Source organism: Salvia miltiorrhiza, chromosome 1 (assembly GCF_028751815.1).
Source record: "Salvia miltiorrhiza cultivar Shanhuang (shh) chromosome 1, IMPLAD_Smil_shh, whole genome shotgun sequence".
Classification (NCBI taxonomy): Eukaryota; Viridiplantae; Streptophyta; class Magnoliopsida; order Lamiales; family Lamiaceae; genus Salvia; species Salvia miltiorrhiza.
This window is the reverse complement of record NC_080387.1, coordinates 29,782,896-29,807,692: the sequence shown is the minus strand read 5'-3', so window position 1 is coordinate 29,807,692 and position 24,797 is coordinate 29,782,896. Positions and strand designations below refer to the sequence as shown.

General features: G+C 35.8%; 3 protein-coding genes and 2 non-coding genes across 6 annotated transcripts; 1 reads left to right on the top strand and 4 right to left on the bottom strand.

The window, feature by feature from the left end:
- The first annotated feature begins 733 nt into the window (after nucleotides 1–733).
- LOC131018947 (probable plastid-lipid-associated protein 4, chloroplastic) lies at nucleotides 734–2,134 on the top strand. 2 transcript variants are annotated; one of them, XM_057947632.1, is made up of 6 exons: nucleotides 734–1,092; nucleotides 1,165–1,278; nucleotides 1,346–1,441; nucleotides 1,562–1,636; nucleotides 1,705–1,772; nucleotides 1,843–2,134. In XM_057947632.1, exons 1-6 carry the CDS (start codon nucleotides 796–798, stop codon nucleotides 1,916–1,918), a joined length of 726 nt encoding a protein of 241 aa, XP_057803615.1. In that variant the 5' UTR covers nucleotides 734–795; the 3' UTR covers nucleotides 1,919–2,134. The 2 variants fall into 2 exon arrangements, with proteins under 2 accessions (XP_057803615.1, XP_057803618.1); XM_057947635.1 differs by having other exon boundaries at nucleotides 749–1,092; nucleotides 1,718–1,772; nucleotides 1,843–2,011.
- Nucleotides 2,135–2,214: 80 nt separating this feature from the next.
- LOC131007437 (U2 spliceosomal RNA) lies at nucleotides 2,215–2,410 on the bottom strand. The gene has a single exon (XR_009096137.1). It is a non-coding gene; the product is annotated as a U2 spliceosomal RNA (small nuclear RNA).
- Nucleotides 2,411–9,994: 7,584 nt separating this feature from the next.
- Nucleotides 9,995–10,190, bottom strand: LOC131007406 (U2 spliceosomal RNA). Its single transcript, XR_009096108.1, has one exon. It is a non-coding gene; the product is annotated as a U2 spliceosomal RNA (small nuclear RNA).
- A 152-nt stretch (nucleotides 10,191–10,342) lies between these two features.
- Nucleotides 10,343–13,210, bottom strand: LOC131018943 (uncharacterized). The gene is made up of 7 exons (XM_057947628.1): nucleotides 12,477–13,210; nucleotides 11,972–12,115; nucleotides 11,594–11,666; nucleotides 11,218–11,323; nucleotides 11,058–11,154; nucleotides 10,879–10,974; nucleotides 10,343–10,803 (listed from the first exon to the last, which is right to left on the bottom strand). Exons 1-7 carry the CDS (start codon nucleotides 13,026–13,028, stop codon nucleotides 10,654–10,656), a joined length of 1,218 nt encoding a protein of 405 aa, XP_057803611.1. The 5' UTR covers nucleotides 13,029–13,210; the 3' UTR covers nucleotides 10,343–10,653.
- A 6,074-nt stretch (nucleotides 13,211–19,284) lies between these two features.
- On the bottom strand, nucleotides 19,285–20,664 carry LOC131018937 (probable plastid-lipid-associated protein 4, chloroplastic). The gene is made up of 6 exons (XM_057947622.1): nucleotides 20,340–20,664; nucleotides 20,104–20,217; nucleotides 19,928–20,026; nucleotides 19,764–19,838; nucleotides 19,624–19,691; nucleotides 19,285–19,556 (listed from the first exon to the last, which is right to left on the bottom strand). The coding sequence occupies exons 1-6, from the start codon at nucleotides 20,655–20,657 to the stop codon at nucleotides 19,484–19,486; spliced, it is 747 nt and encodes a 248-aa protein (XP_057803605.1). The 5' UTR covers nucleotides 20,658–20,664; the 3' UTR covers nucleotides 19,285–19,483.
- Nucleotides 20,665–24,797: the final 4,133 nt, after the last annotated feature.

The following is a 24,797-nucleotide window of genomic DNA, read 5'->3' as shown; positions in this document are numbered from 1 at the left end:
AGGGAATTCCTTACTAATGATTCCTTTCCATTGTTAAACCAAACACTCAATAAAAGTAATGGTTATTGTTACAATTCCACTCCTTTATTTGATTCCATTCCTTTTCCATTCCTCTACTTGAACCAAACGAGCACTTAGTATCGGTTATATTGCGGTTCGAGTGGTGTACACGCGATTTTAAAAAGAGTGAGGCACCGAAAATATATCAAATTTGCCCCTCTCAATTTCACCATCGTCAACGCCTTCAAATCCACCAGCATTGGTGAAAACTACACCTTCGTTGTCATCGGACAAGCATCATGTTTGAGTCATTGGTTGCATGTATTAATTTATTCTCTAATATAGCACCATTTTCTCGTCCAATCACAATTGTTGTAGCCGCCGAGTTGCTACCTTCACCGGAGGAATAAAACAATCTATCCAGCCTCTGCAAATACCAAAAGAATCCAGTGCTCTTTCTAGCGACCCATTTTAGCTTCATTTTTCATAGATATACATCTTCATCCTCCATCTTTCTGAAATCTTGTTTTGTTTTCTCTTTCCTTCTTAATTCTCCCTTAAAAATCTTGTTTTGTTTTCTCTTTTTCTTCTTAATTCTCCTTTAAGAGGGGAAGGAAGGGCATGGATAAGACTCTTTCATCTTCATCCCCTGATTCAATTCTTTCCGCTTTCACGCGATGGTGATCTCTTAAGAGAGGAAGGAATTGCGTCGATAAATTTCTTGATCTTTCCAAACAATACATTGTGTAACATTGTGAGCGAAACAGAGAGTGAAACCACATCCACCACACTCCCATGGCCTTATCCACTCTCTCTCCAGCCTTCACCACTCACTCCACCTCCTCCTTCCTCCCCAACCTCCACCACCCCTCAGCCGCCGCCCCTTTTCCGGCCAATCACCACAGCAGCTCTCTGTCAACTCCAGCAGCTGTGCATAAATGGAGGGCAAATGTCTCCTTCTTCACTGGTTTGCTCAACAACAACAACAAGGCCAAGAACGCTGAAGCCATCAAGCAAGAGCTTCTAGAAGCCATCGACCCGCTCGATCGCGGTGCTGAAGCCACCCCTCAAGATCAGAAATTTATCGATCAGGTAATTTTTTTTGTTAGTTTCTTGAATTTTTTGTTCCCAAACATGATTGTGTTTGTTTTGTTTTGATTGTAGATAGTTCGGAAACTAGAAGCAGCAAATCCAACAAAAGAGCCGCTCAAGTCTGATCTGCTAAACGGAAAGTGGGAGCTCATCTACACCACTTCGCAATCTATTTTGCAGACCACTGTATGACTTGTTCTTCGCATCTTCGTTTCTCAACATATTTCAATTTCTGCTAATTTGCGAATTACAGAGGCCCAAGTTGTTGAGAAGTAGAAGGAACTTCCAAGCAATCAACGCAGATACCCTTCGAGCTCAAAACATGGAATCTGCACCCTTCTTCAATCAGGTCACCTCTTCGCTTCATTATTGTCAACGCATCTTCAGATTTCTCCACGAATTCATGCGTTTATTCACATTGAATTTTTTTGTCGAATCTATCTTAGCTTAGATATATGATGTTGTGCAGGTTACTGCAGATTTGACACCTCTGAATGCGAAGAAGGTGGCTGTGAAATTCGACTTTTTCAAGATTGGAGGTTTGGTAAGTCAAGAATTGGTGAGCTAAAATCAATATTAATATTTGAGATGTGATAATGGTGTAGTTTGCAGATACCTGTTAAAGCTCCTGAGAGTGCTGTAGGTGAGCTCGAGATCACCTACTTGGATCAAGACTTGAGGTAAAACACAAATCCCACCTTCATATCTTAACTAACTTATTAACTAAGTAATCGTATTTGGTTGTGGCAGAGTTTCAAGAGGTGACAAAGGCAATCTCTTCGTCCTCAAAATGGTCGATCCCTCCTATAGGATACCTTCTAAATGAAGAAAAATTTTGGCCTCTCATTAAGATATTTGTGTTGCATTTCTTACCTTTCTCACATATCAGGATTCGGGGGAAACTTTACTTTATTTACAATCCTTGTACTATATAGCGAAGCAGTTTGTATTGAATTGAGTCATATACATTTGTCCTATTGTAGCGAACAATAGTGTGTAAATTCATTACCAAATGCTCATAATTCATTGTTGACATTATATATAATACAATAAACATCAACGCAAAAAGCATTCCATTTGTCTTCTTAGAGATTTATATGTGAAAACATTGGACTGGGCTTGGTGGGGTGCGCCAGGCCCGTGCAATAGTGCAACACATGGGCGACGCTTGAAGACCCAGATAGCAAGCTATCTTGATGGGCCTTCCCCCTCAAGAAATAAATTTAATATCGTGTGGGCCGATGGCCCACATATCAGATATTAAACTGATAAGAACAGATACTACACTTGATCTTAGCCAAAAGGCCGAGAAAGGTATGAGCTTCAACTACTACTGACCTTGTCTTATATACTAAGCTTTCGAATATGACTTTCTTATCATATTCGATGTGGGAAGAAAAGTTCGAGATAAATCAACGCTAACAAATTGGCCATATTCACGCTTCACTGAACCTTTCTACTCTACCTAACAAATTGGCCACTAGGTATGAAAATAATTTCTATTGATATTAATGTGTTACTTATAACTTTTCTTCACCTAATGTAGTCACTAGTTATTTAAATTATTATTTTCCTTACAACAAATTAAATTAGACTGTATAATTTCTCATTTTAGGCTTGAAATTCAATTTATAATCTTTCATTATTTTCTAATAATGTTAGTAATAGTATTTACTTTGTACTGTTCCACTACTTACCAGGACCGTGTGTGTCTAATTATTATGATAATAACTCATATTCAATTATTTAGATTTTTTACAAATTTAAATGAATTTAAGTGGGTATTAGTACTATATAGATATGAGAATGGTAAAGTTACTTTATTAATCAGGATTTGAGACTAATATAAATAAATAAATTATAAATGAATTCACATTTGAAAATGCTTAATAAATGAATATCCGACTCATTATCATCCCGAACTGGCATTACATTGAACATCCCTATGTAATTGAGCAACCGCAAAACAAGTAAGGTGGCCTTACAAAACTACCAAATGAGATCATTTGTCTCATAATTTAGTGTGTACCACTCTTAATTTATTAGTATAATTTTTAATTATTTTTTCTTCACTTTTAATTTATTATGCTTTAATATAATATAAAGATAATTAACAAGGGTTCACTCACCCAATTAGGGTTTATAATTATTTTTTTATATTTATTTGAATTAATAATAGATTATTTGGGTTAATTAATTCAAAGTTAAGGTATATAATTTTTTTAAATTTCAATTTTTAGTCATAAATATTAATTAAAGTTTATAATATAATAATAAATTTTATTTTTATAAAAAATAAGTATTAAAACAGATATTATGAGTGATACACAGTGGTACATGCTAAATTGTGGGACAAAGGATCTCATTCGAGAAACTACCGCCCCTTGTATTCCTATTAAAACATGTATTGAAAGAGAAGCTAGGCAAGAAAAATACCTAGAATATCCCCCCATCACAGTTTGCTTTCTTTTTATCTATAGTACCTTACACGAAACTATTTCTATAAGAAAATAGTGGAATATATATATATATATATATATATATATATATATATATATTCATTTTTTCACGCGTTCTTTTAATTGAAAAAAAAATGCATACAGTAAGAAAAAAAATTCTTGGCGGCTCATTTTTTCACTTTTCACATTAATTCTTGATAATATTATCACAAGCTATAGGTGTAATAATATTTTCTCCTATTATACTCCCTCCGTCCCAATAATCATGCCCCATTTCTTTTGGGCACGGAGACTAAGGAGTGTTGAATTAGTGTTGTAAAGTGTAAGGCCCCACATGGTTAAGAAAAAGTAAATAAGGCCTAATCATTCTTGTAAAATTAGCAAAACTGAATTGAGTAAATTAAACAACAAAAAATCTGCAAATTTCAACAAAATCTTTACAACAAATTTCAACAAAATCGGCAAGAACAGAAAATACAACAAAATTCTGCAAATTTCAACAAGATCTTCATCCTCCTCAACAAATTTCAACAATTCATTCTGCAAATTTTTCATCATCTTCTGTAATCAAGAACAGAAAATGCAACAACCAATGCCGAACTCAACGAAAACAAAACAAATTCAGTTCTCAATCAATCACCACGCGAATTCCCAGAGCCGCCGCATCACACTGGAACTCCGGCGAGTCGCCGGTCTTCTCGACCTCGGCACTGCTGAGGGCCGGCGAGATTATCTTCCTATCTCCCAATTCGTGTGAAGAAGACGCAAGGCTCAAAACTCACTCACAATTTCGTGCCCTAGCTCCTCCTCCAGTGAATCGTCGTCGCTGCGGGCAGTGGAGGGCCGGCACCTCCTTCTCTCTCTCCTCTTCTCCTTCCTCGGCTGAGAGCCCCAATCGGTCCCTTGCACTGCCATACTGAACCATGTCTCTTCCAATTCCTTATATTAGAAAAAGGTAAGGAAGTGAGTCGTCCACCAATACATCCGCCCTAGATCTGTGCAAATAGCCTCAATTCACAGATCTCCGTCCTCAGATGTATTAGGCGAGCCCTAATTTCTGGAGAAAAAAAAACAGAGAAGAGAGAAGGTGGATTTACAGAGGGGAGGCTTAGATCTGTGCAAACGGGTGCAGCGCCGGAGGAAGGATGGGGAAGGAGACGGCGCCGGAGGAACGATGGGGAAGGAGGCTGCCGCGGAGAAACAATGGGGGAAGGAAGGGGAGGTGACGCCAGAGGAACGATGGGTGCGGCGCCGGAAGAACGATGGGGAAAGGAAGGGGAGGTGGCGCCGGAGGAACGTCGGGTGCAGCGCCGGAGAAACGATGGGGGAAGGGGGAGGCGGGATGAACGATGGGGAAATGGGGGAATTGTTTGCTGGGGGTGGGTTTAATTGTTTGGGGGGAGGGGGCACCGATAGGTTTAATTAGAATTAATTAGTATTTGACCTCCAAAAGAAAGAATTAATTACTAGTATCTAAAATTTGCCAAAAAAGGAAATGGGACAAGATTATTGGGACAAACCAAAAAGGAAAGTGGGACAAGATTATTGGGACGGAGGGAGTATATTTTTACGATCTTTCAATTTTACGCTCAAAATGTATACAACTTATCTCTCTCTCTCTCTTTTCCGTTTAGCTCTCTTCCCTCTCGTCCTTTCTCTCTCTTTTTTCTCTTCTATCTTGTTATATATATATATATATATATATATATATGAGGTGGGCTAAAATAAAAATATGTCTTAAAATAAGTAATATGAACCATTTTCAGTTCTTAGATCATCAAGATTTACGGTTGATTTATCACTTTGTTGGATGAATTTATGGCCCCGAGTTTGAATTTCAAAGGTAGCAAAAATTTAATCTTTGAAATTTAGATATTTAAACAGGGAATTCGTACGTGTTCTACATAGAATTCATATATTTTAATTGGTTTGTATTTTTATTTTAAGAGTTGTTTTTAGTCTGGCCCTTAAATATACATAAAATATATGTTGGCACAAGCAATTTTATATATATATATATATATATATGAATTATTTATTTTTAAACATTAAAAATATTATGTTCTTAATTGCAATAATTATAACAATAAATAAATAAGTGTATTTTATGAAAAATATAAATCAATCAATTAAATGATAAGGGTAGTATAGCCATTTAACAATTTGTCCACTTATTTCCAATTAAAAGAACAAATATATGGAATAAATGTGGTATAAGATAAAGTTATATTTTCACCAAAGAAAACATGAGATAGAAAGAGTGGAGACCACTAATGTGTGGTACTGTCCAGAATAATAATAAAAAATCATATTTTCTTTATGTTCTCCCTATAATAAACTTATAATCAAAGAGAAGACACCCAAAGACGAAAAACACCATTAAACAAGTGTAGCTCTTTGTTTTATTTTTTGTGAGTTAGGGCTTTGTCAGCCTAATTTGGTGATTCACTGGATCAGCTCCATGTCATCTGCTGCTTCACGAGACATGAGAAGTGTAATAACTCGTAACTAGGCACTAAATCACAAACTTGATCAACGAATTCACAACAAAGAAAAAGAAAAACAAAATTAGGAATATTAATTTGACACTTTAACACATTGAGAGTGAGTTGCATATTAATGTTGCTGCATATATACACACTGCATGAGCATCCTCCTTTATTGTTCCTTGTTCAATAATTTCTAATATTCTTATCCGCTCTCTCTCCACAATTCACTCAAGTCTGATCTGCTACACTGCAAGTGAGAGCTTATTTGGTATACATATATCATCTTCATATCTGAAAATCTTATTTTTTTTTCATATAATTAATGATATGCATTGTGAATAACATAGGCCCAAGCTGTTGAGAAGTAGAAGAAACTATCAAGCAATCAATGCAGATACCCTTCAAGCTCAAAACATGGAATCTGCACCCTTCTTCAATCAAGCAATTAGCTCTATGTATTTTTTATTTATTTGAATAAAAATTGAGTGTTTCTTGGTCGCTTCATTATTTATGTTGTGCAGGTTACTGCAGATCTGACACGTCTGAATGCCAAGAAGGTCACAGTCAAATTAGACATTTTCAAGCTTGGAGGCTTGGTAAGTTGAGAATTTCTCACAATTTCTATGCTGCGCCTTACACGTTTAAGAACGTTGTGCACCCACCTTAATATTTTTGACACGTGTTTTACCCACCTTAATATCGATTCGATTTAGTATCGGTTATATTGCGGTTCGAGTGGTGTACACGCGATTTTAAAAAGAGTGAAGCACCGAAAATATATCAAATTTGCCCCTCTCAATTACACCATTGTCAACGCCTTCAAATCCACCACCATTGGTGAAAACTACACCTTTGTTGTCATCGGACAAGCATCGTGTTTGAGTCATTGGTTGCATGTATTAATTTATTCTCTAATATAGCACCATTTTCTCGTCCAATCACAATTGTTGTTGCCGCCGAGTTGCTACCTTCACCGGAGGAATAAAACAATCTATCCAGCCTCTGCAAATACCAAAAGAATCCAGTGCTCTTTCTAGCGACCCATTTTAGCTTCACTTTTCATAGATATACATCTTCATCCTCCATATCTCTGAAATCTTGTTTTGTTTTCTCTTTCCTTCTTAATTCTCCCTTAAAAATCTTGTTTTGTTTTCTCTTTTTCTTCTTAATTCTCCCCTTAAGAGGGGAAGGAATGGCATGGATAAGACTCTTTCATCTTCATCCCCTGATTCAATTCTTTCCGCTTTCACGCGATGGTGATCTCTTAAGAGAGGAAGGAATTGCGTCGATAAATTTCTTGATCTTTCCAAACAATACAAGTCACTGTGACTTTGAGTAAAGGGGAATGGAGAAATTGCCAGATTTTTTAAAGGAGAAAACATTTGTTGTAGGTTGGGTTTCTTGGAAAGAGACACGAAGAGAGCCTCTTCATTGATTTTTTAGAGAGATAAAATCATAAAATGGATACAAATGTATGAAGCGTAGAAGATAAAGCTCAAAAGGAAAGAGACAATGGAAATTGAATGATAGCTTAATTAATTAAAAAAAAACCTTTAAAAGAAAAACATAAATAAAGGATGTCAGCTCATTTGGCAATTGTTAAATTAGCCGCGTCATGTAATGCGTTTTGTTTTGATAAATGTGTCGTGTCTTGTAACTTGTAAGAACATCCACAATGGAGAGCCAATGTGGACTCTTAAATGTGGTCCCCATCATTTAAGAGCTCACTCTCCACAATAGGAGAACCCACCCATTGGCTCTCTAATTTCTATTTTCGTCTTCTATTTAATTTTATTGTTGTTTTTAATTAAAATTAACATTATTTAACAACTCAAATTTCATTAAATTTTAAAACTAACCCTACATTGATTGAAAATTAAAATTGCAATACAATTAAATAAAGTCCTAAATTACTTAAAAAAAACATTAGAAAAAAACTACAAGCTATGGGAGATTGTTGCGTTGCTTGATTTCTGCCACCTTGGCCAAATGAAACGCCAACTCGTCAGGATTCATTTGAGAGGTGTCTCTACTCATCAACATGCTATCGGCCATGTCGCCTTGAGTTTGGGAGAATTGTCCCATGACCTTGACCATCTCCGCCATGTACCCGAGAGCTCGAGTATTGTCGTTGGACAATTCCGACTTCTTCTTGCATTTTCCTTTGTCTCTCTTCGCGTCCTTTTGGCCTTGGGGCCTTGTGGAGATACTTTGGTCGCTAGAAGTCGTTGTGCTGCGACCGTTCGAGCCCTTAGAGCATTTATTGGAGTGGACATCCTCGCCAATGCTCGTGAATCTTCTAGACTCGCGCAGTATCTTCCATGTATGTGGATACTTAAACGCCGAACGATACTTGACAATCCACATTTTTTCTGTTTGCTAGATGATTTGCTCATCACTCATGCCGGATGCCCAATTTTCCCGGCACTTTTTGTATATGCCCTCCCACAACTTCACGTCCTTTGCGACACGATAAAAATGCGACTTGATTTGCTTGATGTCGCGTGGAATGGTGCCTTGGGGCCGTTGAGCATTGTAGATTTTGCATATGGCGCCCTAATACGGAGCAGATTTTTGGTCAACCCCTACCACGGAGTCGTTTGTGTGCTCGAGCTACAAACGACATATGAATATTGTTTATGGTGGAGAGTAGTGACCTCGTTGTTTGGTGGTCGTCGGCATAGATGCTATCTCCTCCACCTCGGGATTGGCCGCCGCCACAAATTGGGCGTTCAAATTGATTCCTTCAATGCTCGCTGTTTGGAAGGCATTTGATTCTTGAGTGAATGGCGAGAATCCTTGAGCGGATGCATTTGATTCGCCGGGAGATGGATTTTGGGGGTGTTCGTTCCAATATTTTCTCCAATCTCCTTCCATGGTTTTGTGATAAAAGTAAGAGAAGAATATGAAGAAAAGTAGGAGTAGAAGATAAATAAAGAATATGTTTGAAAAATAAAGAATGAATGAACATCAATTTATAGAAGAAAGGGAAAAAAAACATAAAAAATGGCCAACGGCCGAATTGCAACAGCAAAAAAAAATGGTTACAAGCCCAACGGCTCTTTTCTGATTTTTTTTATTTCTTTGATTTTAATAAAAAAATGGCCGAAATTGATTTAATAAGGGGGTGTCTTCCACACACCCTCCCTTTTCCAAATTGAGCCGAGAGCGGAGAGGGGAGGCGGGCTCACGCACCGGCGGTGCGGCAACGGGGGGCTCGGAAAAAGGGGGCTCGAACCCAACTACGAGCCCCCCATTGCTCTAATGCTAATCACACTCTCCTAAATTGCGTGTGCGTTATTTGAATCGGAGTTAAAAAAACCAACCAATAATACAAAGTTAAAGATAGACACGTGTAAAGAAAATAAGTCATGCGCAACATCCTATATTGCGCTCGACGCAGCATAGACACAACCCATAATTTCTCAACTATAAGATGAAAAGAGAAGTCAATATTTCACAAATGCCAGACTGTCAAGGAAATAAAGACGCATGATTATCATTTATAACCCAATATCTGATTAAGAGCTGCCGTAAATTATACATTATTCATTGCAAGTTGAAAGACTTACAACTGCAGCAATGTCACAATGGCGCTTTGCAGATACCTTGTAAAAGCTTATGCAAATGCTGTAGGAGCGCTCGAGTCTCGAGATCACCTACTTGAACCAAGAGTTGGTAATAAGCTCCACCCGAACTTTTATTATTATTGTTGTGGCAAGAGTTTCAAGAGGTGACAAAGGCAATCTCTTCGTCTTGAAAATGGTCGATAGCTCGTATAGGAGATAGATACCCCATAAATAATGATTGGTTTCTCATTACCTTCGTATAATAGCCTTTGATGCGCTTTAAAATGTAGCACCCTTTTCTTCCCCTCAATGTCAATATAAACTCTGACCAGACTACAGTTTAATTTAGTTTTACGCATTAGCATAAAAAATTGGACTGGGCTTGGTGGGGTGCGCCGGGCCCGTGCAGTAGTGCAACGCATGGGCGACGCTTGAAGACCCAGATAGCAAGCTATCTTGATGGGCCTTCCCCCTCAAGAAATAAATTTAATATCGTGTGGGCCGATGGCCCACATATCAGATATTAAACTGATAAGAACAGATACTACACTTGATCTTAGCCAAAAGGCCGAGAAAGGTATGAGCTTCTACTTCCACTGACCTCCTCTTTTATACTAAGCTTTCGAATGTGACTTTCTTATCATATTCGATGTGGGAAACAGTGCGAGACTTGCTCTGACATGGAGCACATTTTTAGTCATCCTAACAAATGATCAATACAGATTTCTGTAAGTTGAAGCCCAAAAATGAATTACTACATAACAATTTATAGTGTACATAAAAGAATTCAAACTCTATATTTTGATGTCTCTCATACATCGCATCGCACATCTCTATGAAAAGAGCAACCCCAAAAAAACACATAGGACGTGGTAGGGAGCATCGAACTTGCTCATTATTCCTCCACACCACATCCCTATATATCCCCATCACAATTTGCTCTCCTTTTTATCTATATATTCTATACTTACATCCATTTGTCTTGAACAAGTATCGCTGTCCAGAAGTTTTACAGTTAATAATATTGATGGCTGATTTTACCAGTTACTTGTTTGCCGGGCTAATTTCATGATCAGTTCGAACTATTCCTTCCACTGGATTCTCCTCCGCCCACACAGCTGCATCTAGATATCCAAGCTCGAAAAGCCTATCAAGAACGTCGTCTGCAGCTGGCTCCAGCGCCCATTTGAAAAGCTAAAAATTAACACATCAACATTAGTTTTTGTTGCCGTGTAGTCAACTTGGAATCGCATAAGCTGCAAATGTCACCTCTCGGGCACTAGCCCTGTTCTCCGGGTTGCAATCGGGGCTGATTCCGATTCCTTTCAGTCCCAAACGACCAGCAGGAAATGCACAAACCCGCACCTGCAACATCACATTTATCCAGAGCTCATTCATCTACAAGTAAAAGTAAACGATCTTGATTTTTTATTCAAGACATCACATACCGTCTGAGCAGCAGAGGTTGGTGGCATGAACAATGTCAAACCCCCGTCTATGCATAAACGATTGCGGAACATTGTTGCTGGCCTTGGAGCAAGATATCTGCATCAATATTACTTTTAGTTCAAAGAATTGTTCAATCAAGACAGGTCAATAGAATTTTACCCAGGAATGAAAGAGGAGGTGAAAACTGCATTGATGAGATCTTCTTTAGAATCAAATTGATCGACAAGTACACCCCTCGGCCTCCAGAGAATCTCCGTCACAGCAACTGACATGGGAACCACAACAATGTTCTATCAAAATAGGTACTAGAGACCATCTTTTTCCCACAATACTACCTAATTACTGATTTAATTGTTTAGTCTATTTTCTGGAAAGACATTTATATGGAATGCAAGAGTAGTGCACTGCTCAAAATGCCAAAGGCAATCCTTTTCAAAGAGATACACGCCGAGCAGTCATATCAAATGACCGTGTCCTATACATTATAGTGTCAACGATCACCAAATTACTACACATCAAAGATAAGTATACCCACCACGAACTCTTCCATTGGACCTGATATGAGCATCGTCTGGCAGAAACTGGTCCAAAACATCTCTAAGAACAGCCTGAGCAAAGCCAAAAAAACCAAAAAAAACAGCTAAACCGAACTGTAAAGTATTTTAAACTTCCATATATAACAAAATAAGGGCAGGGCATAAACTAAATTGAACTGTGAATTAAGTGATCTTCCATATATGCCCTATGTCATATTCTTATTCTAATTGCCATGGTTGTCGAAGTTTAGCTTCATGTTCCGTTTGTTCACGACGTTCAACCAATTTCTTCTTATCATCCACAAACACATGACAAGTCTAATCTGTTAAACAGAAATTTGATCTTGTAGGAACATAAGTGGTGGGTGCATAAATACCCCAAGGCGGAATGCAGTCCCTCGAAGCCTGCAATCATCAGCCAATATCTTGGTAGCCCTGAGTGCCTCCTCCATGCTGGCTCCTGAGGCTATCACTGCACACACAATAGCACCAGCAGACGAACCAGCCAATGGCGTTGTTTCCTGATCACGACAAAGCGGATCAAAATCATGAAAAGAAACCAGAGATAATGAAATATTTCCACAAAGTTAGAAACAAATTTCATGCTCCATAACCTCAATAAAGTGCATTCAGACCTAGTAGTTCATCAAGAATTGGCTCAGCCTCAGCTCAATTAACCATCTTACAATCCTAGCAACTTGACTCACAGTTGAACATGAATAAACAGACCGACAGCAAAAAAATTCGAGTTCAACATCCAAAATCAGCAAAGCATGGAGATGTGAATCAAATTTGAACAATTGACACCAATTTGATATTAATAAAAAAATCAGGCAATATAAACTTTGAAGAAAATGAATTGAATCCTTACGGAAGGAGAACCTTGATATAACCCTTCTCAATGAGAAGCCGAGCCGCCCCAAGGTGATAGGGGAACAAGAGCCCCGCGGCGGAGAAGCTAAACCCAGGGCTAGTAACGGCCTTGCGCCGCCGCTCCGCCTCCACGTCTTTCTCCCCCTGCTCCCACACTACGTCCGGCTCAACCGGGTCCTCCACCACGGCCCCAATCCCCTCCTTCCTCCGCTGCCTCCACCACCACTCCCTCTCCTTCTCATCCCCCACGAACATCTCCGCCGCCGGCACCCCGCCGTCCACAATTTTCCCGTTCCTATTCAGAATCCGAGCCGCGATGCCGAGGAAGAGCTCCCCCGTGGCGACGGCGAAAGACTTCTTTTCCTGGTCCGGCGGCGGCGTGAAGCTCTCGTGCTGCGGCGGCGTGGCTTTGGTGGAGAAAGCGAGGGCGCGAAATGGGGCCGCGGCGCCGGCGGGGTGGAGGAAAAGGGAGGAGGCCATGATTGGTCTGCGGGAGAACAGGGTGGCCTTGTTTGAAAATGGTGACTTCAAAAACATCGAAATTAGGTTCGCTGTCTTCATTTAAAATTCTGTAAATGCTGCAATTAAGGCATAGTTTTGTTCATTTTTTCTTTTTCTTTTTTGTCTTCTTTCGCTTTCAGCCTCGGTACGTAATTCCAGGTTCAAGGGAAATTTAATGGGATTCGTTTTTTCTTTTTTCGGGGAAGGGATCTATGTTTTTTTTTTTTTTTGAGCAAGGGAAGGGATCTATCTTGTAATCTTTCCGACATTATATTTTAGTTTGTTTGGGAATCTGAGAGGCTGGAATCTTCCCAACCATAACTGACAGATCTTTGCCTGTCAGCTCTTTTTATTTCAGATAAGAAAAAGGAAAGAAAAGAAATCGGCGGTCGTATATTTTCTTTTGCTTGATAAAAATGGTTTTTACGAATACTATATTGGTTATAGAAATATAGAAAAATAGGGAGTGGACTTCAAACATACTCAAATTAAAATAGTAAAATTAAATACTATTAATATAAAATTTTGAAAATAATCGTACTTTCTATTGAAAGTACTACATGTCCAAATACACATACGCCACAGACCAAGCTAGTAAATATAGTAGTGCAGTAACATCAAGTGCAACAAATAATGCAATAACTAAAAAACACCGAATTGGTAACTTAGTTGGGTGATACAACACCTACATCGCACAGGAAAAACATTCCATTATGTGAGATTAAGTTACAGCAGGACTTACAAAAAAAACTCAATTTTTCTACGCCTTTATAACTTCTCAAAACTCCAACAACGATGAAATATTGAAAGCTAGACGACAACTAACCTTCTAGGCGTGAACACAGACGAACACCATTTAATTCCTTTTACAACTCAATACTTCACGAAACAATAAGTAAATATCACAACCAATAAACACACTTTGCTCAAGCCGACATGGAAAAGCAAAGATGCAGAACTCACGAACACAAAGAATGAATATACGTAAATCACCCAGGCAAAGCAACAACTATCAAATATAAAAGGTGGCAAAATAATAAAGCTACGACTTAAGAGAATAAAAATAGCCAAATCGATCTCCGTTCTTCTCTTTTCCTTATATATATAGATGATGAACTCCTTCTTCATGTATGACTCTTTCACCTCATGTCAATAAGCTTATCTTCAAATAAGCAAACTTATCTCCCAAGAGACTGATAAAAACGTGAGCTATCTCTGACCGAAGAAGTGTATCCATTTATACTTCTATAAGAACTCCTATGTGTTTATCCATTCGGACTAAATATGTAACACCGATAAGGCAGATGTTACATGTCAACTCTGCTCTTGTGCTTATCCATTCAGACTAAATATGGTACACCTAATGTATCAAAGGCAGTTGTTACATGTCTACTAAATGACAACAAAAATAAATTGCTCTAACAATTATACTACTCTTTACATAAAAAAACATAAAATTTATTCTTTTCAATTAAAAATCCTAATTATTTTTATTTTTTGAACTAGACCATTATCGATTAGAATGACGAAATAGAAAGTATGTCATTGTCAATGACACGAATGGAGTATAAAATAGGATATGAATACAATTAAACAAATATAATTAATTATAAACAAGCTTTTACATTCCACTATGGAGAATTGGCAAAATTGACTAGGCCCGCCCGTATTTAGGGTTGGGCTTGACTTTATAAAATAGAGGCCCGAAAAAATTGAGGTCCAAAAAGCCCGTCGAATTAGTCCGTTTGGCTGATCGAAATTTTTGGACTAAAAAGCTCGTCCGATCATTCTTTTTTATTTTATTTTTTATTAAATATGTTGATTAATTTAATTCATCCGTTTTACCTCTTTATTTTTTCGTAAAATCATTGAGTTCCAAACCTTACAACTACAGCCACACTTTGAAATTTGAGTTTGAACAATTGAGCTATATGCCGCGGTGCCGCTGCCACAATCGTGTCATGATTTGTCCCACATCTACTAAGTATGAGCAGATTGGTGTGGTTTATAATACCTTAGGCACCATCTCCTTGATAGTCTGACTTTTGAGGATGAGTTCTATCTAAGGTGTTGTAACAAATGGTATCAGAGCCAACAGGGGCGGAGCCAGGCCCCTAAAGATTATGGGGGCAAAAACTTTGCCCCTTTTTTTTCAAATTTTTGGTGGGGCAATAATTAATATTTTTTTATAATTAATTATACACATATATATGAATATATTAGCTATATTAAAAAAAATTGAGGGGGGCAATTGCCCCACTTGCTTAAGTTGTAGCTCCGCCACTGAGAGCCAACCACATGCTCTGGTCCACCAGAAGCGTTATGTGTTGCCCCGAGTCGTCTGCGGTGGTATGGCCGCTGTGGGCGGAGAACGGAAGCGTGATGGTTTATCATGATCCGTCCCACATCGATTAAATATGAACTGGTCATTGGTTTGGTTTATAACACTTTAGGCACTCTCTATTTGATAGTCTAGCTTTTAAGGATGAGTGCTACTTAGGGTATTGTAACAAATCATTGGTCGGCTATCACCTTCCATTGAGTTGCGCTGACAGCGTGCCTCCGACCACATCTCTTGTTGTCTCATGCATTTACTTGTGTGATGTCGATCGAATACTTTTGAAAAAAATGTATGGTTTTTATTCCATTTATTCTCTTGTTATGTATCGTCTCTTCCATCCCACGAAGCTCTTGCACGATATCCGGTCTAGTGTTTAGTGATATCACTAAACACTAGACCGGATATCGTGCAAGAGCTTCGTGGGATGGAAGAGACGAATCGAGAGAATTCCATTCATGCCCATGATACTTGACTTTCACTTATTTGCTTGGATTTGGGTTTCTCAAATTTGAAACCCTTTTTTTTCTTTTTGTATATTATTTATTTTATTTTATATTTGGCAGATCTCCTTTAGTGTTCATATTTTAAGATTCTTAAATTAGCACACGATTTGACAAATAGCTTGTAGATGGAAATCTGTAGAGAGAGTCAATGGTTTTTTCCTTTTATTTATTTCATGATATTTTTTTCTCATATCTACTAGAAGTTCGTTGGCATGTGTTGTGTATTTTACATTCTGTTGCCTTTTAATTAATTATTTATGTGGATTTTAATATATAGAAATGCAACCTTTTGAATTTGAGCAATAATTTTGAAAATAGAGAAAGTTTGCATTATTTTCTATCTTGTAATACAAATAAGAAAGAAGATGAAGAAATAAGATTGTCCAAGGACGATTCGAATATGGTTGAGGTTGAATCTAATGGTTGATGATGACTTGATGATATTATTATTTTGTATGTATTATTAGGACTTTTAATTTATTTAAATATTTTGAATTGTTGTTTAGTGAAGTACTATTATGGAGTTTTCATTTATTTATCGTTCTATTTAAATTGAATCGATTCATGTTGATTGTAGTATGATTTTAAATTTTTATTTTGTTTATAATTATCATTTGAATTGATTTTAAACTATTTAAATTTTTGTAAAAATAAAAACAAATTTTAATAATCTATATCTATATAATAGTATATAAAAGAGGAGTTTTTTCCCTCCTCTTTTTTCTCTCTCTCTCTTTTCCCAACAATTTTTTCTACTATTTTTTAATCCTATTTTGTTATATAATTTAATTCTTTTCTAAACACCATTACATTAAAATTTGATTAATGAATAAATGTTTAATATGCATCTTAAATTTAAGTTCGTGACAAAATATGTAATATTGTATAAAATCATCAAAAATAAATTTAAAACGATAATTGAATACTTTAAAATGTTTTATTTTCTCTCTCTTCGTTAAAAGTTTACAACTTTTTATCTATTTATATATTATGATATGTAATACTCTATAATGATAATATGTTATGTTAAATATTCATTATCAAATGGTTTAAAATTATTTAATAACTATAATTATCATTTATCATTGCACTCTTTGCAAAATTGAAAATTTATATTCTAGATTTTATTGAGTAATTGATGTGAATTATTTTACTAGTTTATTTTATTTTTAAAATAAATATATTTATATTTATTTAGTATTTATTTAAATATATCGTTTGATTTCAATGTTTGTCGTGCATCGCACAAATGGTCGTACTAGTAATAATAAAAAATCACTGGACGAATTTGGCCGACTACCCGATGGCCTGAATCAGGCCAGCTCTTATGTGGGTATATTGTCATCCATTAAGAAATATGAGGGCATATAATTTTGTATTGGTTATTTATGCGGTCATCTATATATATATAAAAGCTCAACCACTTATATAAATAGTAAGTTATATTTTCCCGCCAAAATCACTTTACTATTTTTAGAAATAAACTTTTTTTTATTTAATTTTAATTTCGTCTACTTCAGATTATATGAAATTTTTTATTGTAATTTTTCATGTTGCCCCAATTAAAGTATTAGTTCATTTTTTATCTTTTAAATATTTTATATTTACGAATAAAATGTAAACAAACAGTTCAATAAATAATTACTATATTATTAAAATATTTATATTGATAAGATTTATGATTAAAACTGTACTTTAAGATATTTATTTATTATTTCTTAAATATTTAATCAACATATGTAAAACATTTAAAATTTAAGATTAATCAAACATTATGATTGTGTATCAATTATAATTTCAAAAAATTAATTATAACATAATCATAGTTTTATAATTTATTGGATTAGTTATTTTTAATCTCTTAAATATGATGTAGGTAATAGTTATATTATATATAATTTTTTAAAATGGAATATATAGTACATATTTTTGTATAAAATGGTCATAAAATGGTCACGCATGTTCAGTAAATGTAAATAAAAAATTTAGTAAATGTAGGAATTAGAGATGTAACAAGTAGTGGTGATAATGATGATTATGCATCTACCCATCTCCTTGAGGATATATTACTTAAAGCATTTGATGTTCCAATACAAGACATCATTTTAAACACTTACTCGTCCTACTCTAACAACATCAACAATATATAATTTTTATTTGAAAGAACGAGCAATAAATGTTCCTACTCATATATTGTACGACATAAAATTTTTAACATTAATAAAAAATTAAAATTTTAAATCTACATAATACTTTAAAATAATATTTTATTATCAAAAAATAATATTTCTCGCACGGGAGCCAAACTACATATGTATATATTTTAGTACTGTATATATTTCAGTAGAAATTTTGTATAAGTTATTGAGGTGGTCACTTGTACACCCGGGTGGTATGTACACCGGGATGTAAATGACACTAACACTAACATTATTTGTTTTACAAATGGCACTATCATGTTATATAAATAACATTATCTCGAAATGACACTAACACTATATTGAAATGACACTATCATATTATCGAAATGATACTAATACTCTGGGTGTACCGTACACCCGGGTGTACAGGAGATTTTGTGTAAGTTATTTTAATACAATGTGTATATATTATATCATCTTTAATTTTGTCATATATTTTTTAATTTGAACGAAATTATTCAGGGCAAATTTTGAAATGGGCTAAAGTTTATGTATTTATATTACAATTGTATATAGTTGAAAAAAATACCAAAATTCACTAATTACATTGTGGATTCACAGTCAATTAATGCCTAAAAAAAAACATGTTGTTAAATGCAAATTAGTAAAAAGTAATTAAAAGTTCCAAAAACTCTTTCAAGACTAATAGAAAATTTGAAAGAAAAATATCTAGAAATGTTGATGAAAATTATAAATAAATAATAATAATCATTAGATAAAAAGTTTTTGTCAAAATCCTCATCATTCATTTGATTAGCCTCCAACTATAAGATGGTTTCATCTTCATTTAATGTTATTATCGTTATTAGAGCTATTTTATAAAATAATACAATAGAATTTTATAATCTAAACATAATATTTGAAAAAATATTTTTTTTTACTATTTTAATTAAGTAGGTATCACCGTGCATCGCACGGGAGTAATACTAGTTAGTTAAAATGATACTATCACTCAATTGTGTCTAGTTTTATGCAAGCATTTTGGATTTACAATTATTCAAACACTCTACTCTTTATAATTTATAAAATTTAAAAACAAACATTATTGAAAAGATTATGTGAGTACTCATTATAGATATTTTATGGTGTGTGATTTAAAATACACAAAAACTCATGTGAAGTTTGATCTTACTGCAAGATAGATTTAATTGAGATTTATTAATCTCCAATTAAAATTTATTAATCTATCAACCTCGCAGTATACCACCTCTTCAAAATAATAGCAGTGCAATTAAGAATCAATACACAATAAACTTAGACTTGCAACCATGTTTGCTGCAAAATTGGTACTTTCTCATCTGTATAAACATTGAGTCAATTGCACAATACTAAACTTGAAGTCGAGGACCAAACTCAAATATAATGGTCCAATTCTAAATATACATTTCTCGTTATAAACATAATTTGACAAAAGGTTTTGAAACACACAACCATGCTAACCTCCCCTTGATTTATTTCGTAAATTCTACACTACACAGGTACTCTGTAAAAGGGATCCACCATTCCAAGTATAAACAGATTCCCTTGATTTCCCCGTGATATTCTGCAGCCAACAACAGGTAAGAGATGAATGTAACAAATGCTACATCAGACATCACATATTTTCTTACCGCAGCTCTTCATCCAAGTACGTGATTTCAAGCTGACCACGCCCGCTTCCACGTGCCTTAATAGGTATCTGCACTTGCATTGTCAAAAACTAGTACTCCATTAAGCAAGAAAAGAGATTCCAAAGCAAAGATTCACCTACCACACCAGCAATCTTAAAACTGTCAAACTTAACAGCAACTCTTGTTTGATTTAGTGGAACCAAATTAGCTGTAGCCTACAAGAATATATATTAAGAAAAATAACAGCATGTCAGATTAATTTATTCATCAAAGTTTGATGATATGGTATAGACATGACATGTACCTGATTGAAAAATGGCCACGTTTCGATATTTTGGGCCCTCAAAGTATCCAAGTTGATAGCTTGGTAAATTTTTCCATTTGGTCTGAAGATCTTAGGTCTCTGCCGCGATTTTAGAATAGAAGATAAGATGATATATTGTTGAGAGCTATATCCATCAGGAATAATAAGGAAGCAACCTCACTCTGAAGAAGAGACTTGGATGTTGTATACAAGAGCTCCCATTTCCCATTCAGAAGACTCGATTTGAGTGGTTCCTTCACTCTGTTCTTCGCTTCAAGTTTGCTTGCAATCTCAAAACAAAATAAAATAAATAGTAATCAACAACTATTAGCCCCTTTTCTACTCTGCCAACTGCAGATTATAACCTTCACTCATTAAATCAACAAAATCAGAAATCAGTAAATGAGGTTACCTGATCGACAAGCTGCTGGTCTTCTGGAGTGGCGGCGCTGCCGCGGTCGAGCGGAGCAATGGCATCCAGAAGCTGCTGCTTTAGGCTCTCGATTTCGCCGCTTCTGTCCAAGAAAGGGGCGAAAAAGGAAACACCGATTCTCCATCTATCGGATTCTCGATTGGAGCTGTAGCTAGGAAAGTGAAGTGAGGCATCGCGGCGGCTGTGTTGATTTGATGAGAATTGGAGGAGGCGTTTCGGAGAGAATAAAGCTGTAGAGTATAAATCAGTGGAATTGTGGAGGAGAGAAGGAGGAGGAGAGAGATGGAGGATCGCCATGTACGTAAATCCTTTATCCTTTTTATATATATACTAGTGCGTAACCCGTCGAAATTCGACGGGAAACCACTTTATATTATAATTATTGTACATTATTTTTTTATTATATCATGTGATATAATTTTATATAAATTATTTTAAAATTTTAATTTTATTTGGCCAAAATAAATTGCTGGTACAGTTCAGACATTTTTGCTTGTTATATGTTAGTTTTTTTGTTGAGAGTTAAAATAGATTGCATTTTTATATGAATTTTTATTTAATGAAATTTTCATAAAAAAATGATGTGAGGTTGGAGATTTTAGAAAAATAATAAAAAAAGATTTAAGTCTATTTGACATAGGATCTTCATATTGTATTTTTTTGTTCATCGTAGATATTTACTAATTTTATAGGAGTGTAATTTTTATAAATTAATAGACAACATTTAAGACCGCATCTTATATATAAACATCATCTCATCCAAACCTTACAAGACTTTTGAGCATCATTTTGTATGTAGCTTGAAATATCACATTTGACTTTTGTACGTCGAACTTATGATCATTATCTTATCTGAAGCTTGTTTTATGAGATTTGGCTTATGGGTCTCATCTCATCTGCAACTTCAAAAGATAAAACTTGACTTGTAAGCAACATGTCATTTGGAGCTCGTAAGACTATAACCGATTGTGAACATCATCTTGTATGGAGCTTGAAAGATCATAACTGATTTTTTAGCATCATCTCGTGTGGAGCTTGAAAGACCATGACGAAGCTGTCGTTTGAGCTTTGTGCAAATAAATTATCCTGTGCCCACAACTAGACTAGCTAGTGGTAAGTCCAGAGTCGAATCCACAAGGAACTGAGCAGTAACTTCTCCTGCAAGGGTGTCACTAAAAAGGTTTTGTTTTCTGCAGTGTTCTGACCAAAACGTGGTTATGGGCAGAACGGGTATCCAACCTAAACTGAAATAACAAAGTAGATAAATCAAATAACAAAATAATTCTTGACTTGGGTTCGAATCACTAAACATGAATTAACACTCGATCATTGGTGCAAAGATTAATCACTATATTCGCATACCAGTGGTTATAAGCATAAGAATTGTTGTGCCCCTATTGTCACTTGTCACGCACACAACAAACCCCTTGCCCAATCTATCCTTTCAGTTTATGATCCCTTAGAAGGGTCAGCTAATGGAAATCAACTACCCCGGGCAACATCCACGCTCTCTGCGATGGCCTATCGCTAGTTGTGCTTTGCCCAGAATGCTTTAAGAATTAGATAGACCCACTTGACTCTTATACCGATATTTCACAGCAGTCACGGCTCCAACACCAGTTGTACTATTTTGGAGGTCGATGGCAACTCGCCTTATGCCCAAATTATTACTTGTGGTCAGAACTTCCTAGTTAACTAGTGATCAATTAATTAACCAAGTTGTTACAACCTTTTTGGAATCAAACCTAGTGTATCGGGAATATGCTCATACAGTTTTTTATTCTCAAATTAGACCTCTCGAGTTTATTCATTCATGCTTAGATCATCTTGCCCAAATCAGAATATAAACTTAGCCAACCATAACGTAAATAACACAAGCAAAAGATGTAAAGGAAAACATAACTGGAATTGAAATTACTTAAATGAAAATAGAAGTACCTACGGCCAAAAGTGCCGTGCGAAACATAAACAGAAAAGTACGAGATTATGCCCACAGCCTGGGCTAGCTTCAACTCTCAAACAATGCACAACAGAACGGAATTTCAGCACCCTTGGCTTGTAAAGCTCGTCGGGTATTTATAGGAGTCATTAGGGTACGAAGGCCCAGCCCATTAGGTGCGGCCGGATCCATGCAAGCATGGAGATGCTTATCCTTTTTCAGACCTAATCTTCATGAAGATATGTTTCCTTTTGGATAAGGCGTTGGTTTGGCCTTATCGGTCTCTTTTGGATAGCTGCCGCCTTCCGCCTTTCTCGGACTCCCACTTGCACTCCTTCCTCGCCCATCTGTTGTGCCTCCGTCTTCTCTTGCCTTCCTTCCTTCTCTTGCCTGCCAGCTCTCGTGCGGTACTTATGGGCATAAGGGATGGTTTTGCCTCCAAAATCCCTTTGCTTCCGGCACATACCTCTTTCACGAGAGGTGACAGCACTTTTCGACCCCTGGAGTGCTCGGAGGATTCTTCTGCACTGCTGATTCCGCTGCTCGGATGATTCCTCTGGCAAAGCCGACTCCGCTGCTCTGGCACTTTGGTTCCGCTGGCAGCTTGATTCCTCTGGCACTCCGCTTCTCTGGCATTTTGGCCTCTTTCCCACAAGCTGGTCCTGCCATTGAATTACGCCCTCCCAGGCGACCAAACGACGCAAACACAAGGAAAAAGACTCGATCTAGACTTAAAACAAACACAAAAACAGAGCACAAACCTGGGCTCATCGGACCATAACTGACTTGTGAGTATCATCTCGTCTATAATTTGATAGAGCAAGTTGAATTCTAAGCATCGCAAATTTGGAGTTTGAAAGACTGGAGTTGAGTACTAAGCATTATCTCATTTAAAAGCTTTAAAGGTCGAATTAAGTTATGAACATCATTTTGCTTGGAACTTGACAAATCACATCTAATTTGTGAGCATCATATTGTTTGAAGCCAAAATACTCGTAAGACCATAACTGACTTGTGAGTATCATCTAAGCATCATCCAATAGTCTTACGAATTGAAAGAACAAATTTAAATCCAATATATACTATTAATCTAACAAACTCACATAATTTCATATTAATTTAATTTTAGTATTCTCACTTAATAAAAAAAATAGCTACTCACCCATGCTAATAAAAAGAGTGCATAATCGTAACTAATCAATAATAAAAAGAAATAGTCACCAAATATAATAATTTATACTAAATCCAAATAGTTCGACTGTGAATCTTTAATCTTCTCCATAAGAGAGAAAACGAAAAATTAGTCATAAACTCATACCAAGACTCTCACCAGTGGCCGATCTATTCATATAGGTTTCAATTAAATAATAATAATAATAATAATAATAATAATAATAATAATAATAATAATAATAATAATATAATTGAATTCTAAAGCTAGAACTAAGAAAGTCGATTATTTTTCCAATCCCAAATACTAAGGTTCTCTCTTCCCGTAGCTATCTCCAGTAGCTCTCAATCTTCCATACTTCAAAATTTTCAAAAATTGCACAAATATTCCCTATTCTCTGCTTCCTTCCATGTGACTCCTTGTTTTCTTTTGTTACTATAATCTGCATTAAGGCACATTCAAAATGTACATCAAATCCGATAAATTACAGAGAAAAATCCAAATAATTAGAATATCCTAATTATACCAATGAAAGCATATGTCAATTACCCTTAAAATGTTACTACAATATACTGATGATGATTTTTTTTTGGTAAAATCCACCAACTAATTCATGCCGCTTCTGCATCTAGATAACATTCCATATGATTCCATGTAGTGTAAAATTCATACATGTAAACCATGTTCAGCATTTCCAAAATTCTAAATTAAGAAATTAGCAATGGTGAAAATTTCCGTACAACCATAATATGCTTGAGAATCACCCGTAGGAAAATTACAAGGTTCTACTTCATTAGGTTCATGATGCAGGTATATCACAAGGCAGTGAACAGAAATAATTCTAACCCAATAGAACTGTTGTTAACTTTTAAACTTTCTTTTCTTATAGGGTTGAAGCATAACAGCATGACTGATCATAAGAACTCAAAAATAAACATTGCAAACACAAAGGTATGATGTCATGAAGGAGTTTAGCCATCAAAATAAATCAAAAGAAAGCTTTTGATGGAATGGGCGGCAACTAAAAATGCATAAAGTAGATATATGATGGCTCCCAGCAAAAAAAGGTAAAGGGAGACAACTACAAATATCAACTTATCTTGAGTTCAAATCAATTAATCCACAACAATAATCATATCATCAATAGCAAAATTAACATATAGGATCATTTATTCACCAAATATAAGAGTACAAACTTGTATAAGAATAATATTAGCCCCCTTTTTATGATCTGCTGTAACCAACATGCATGCAAAAGCATTGAGGTTTATGCTATATTAAAATGCCATACTTTCTGAACAACCATGCAATGCTTGAGATATAGACA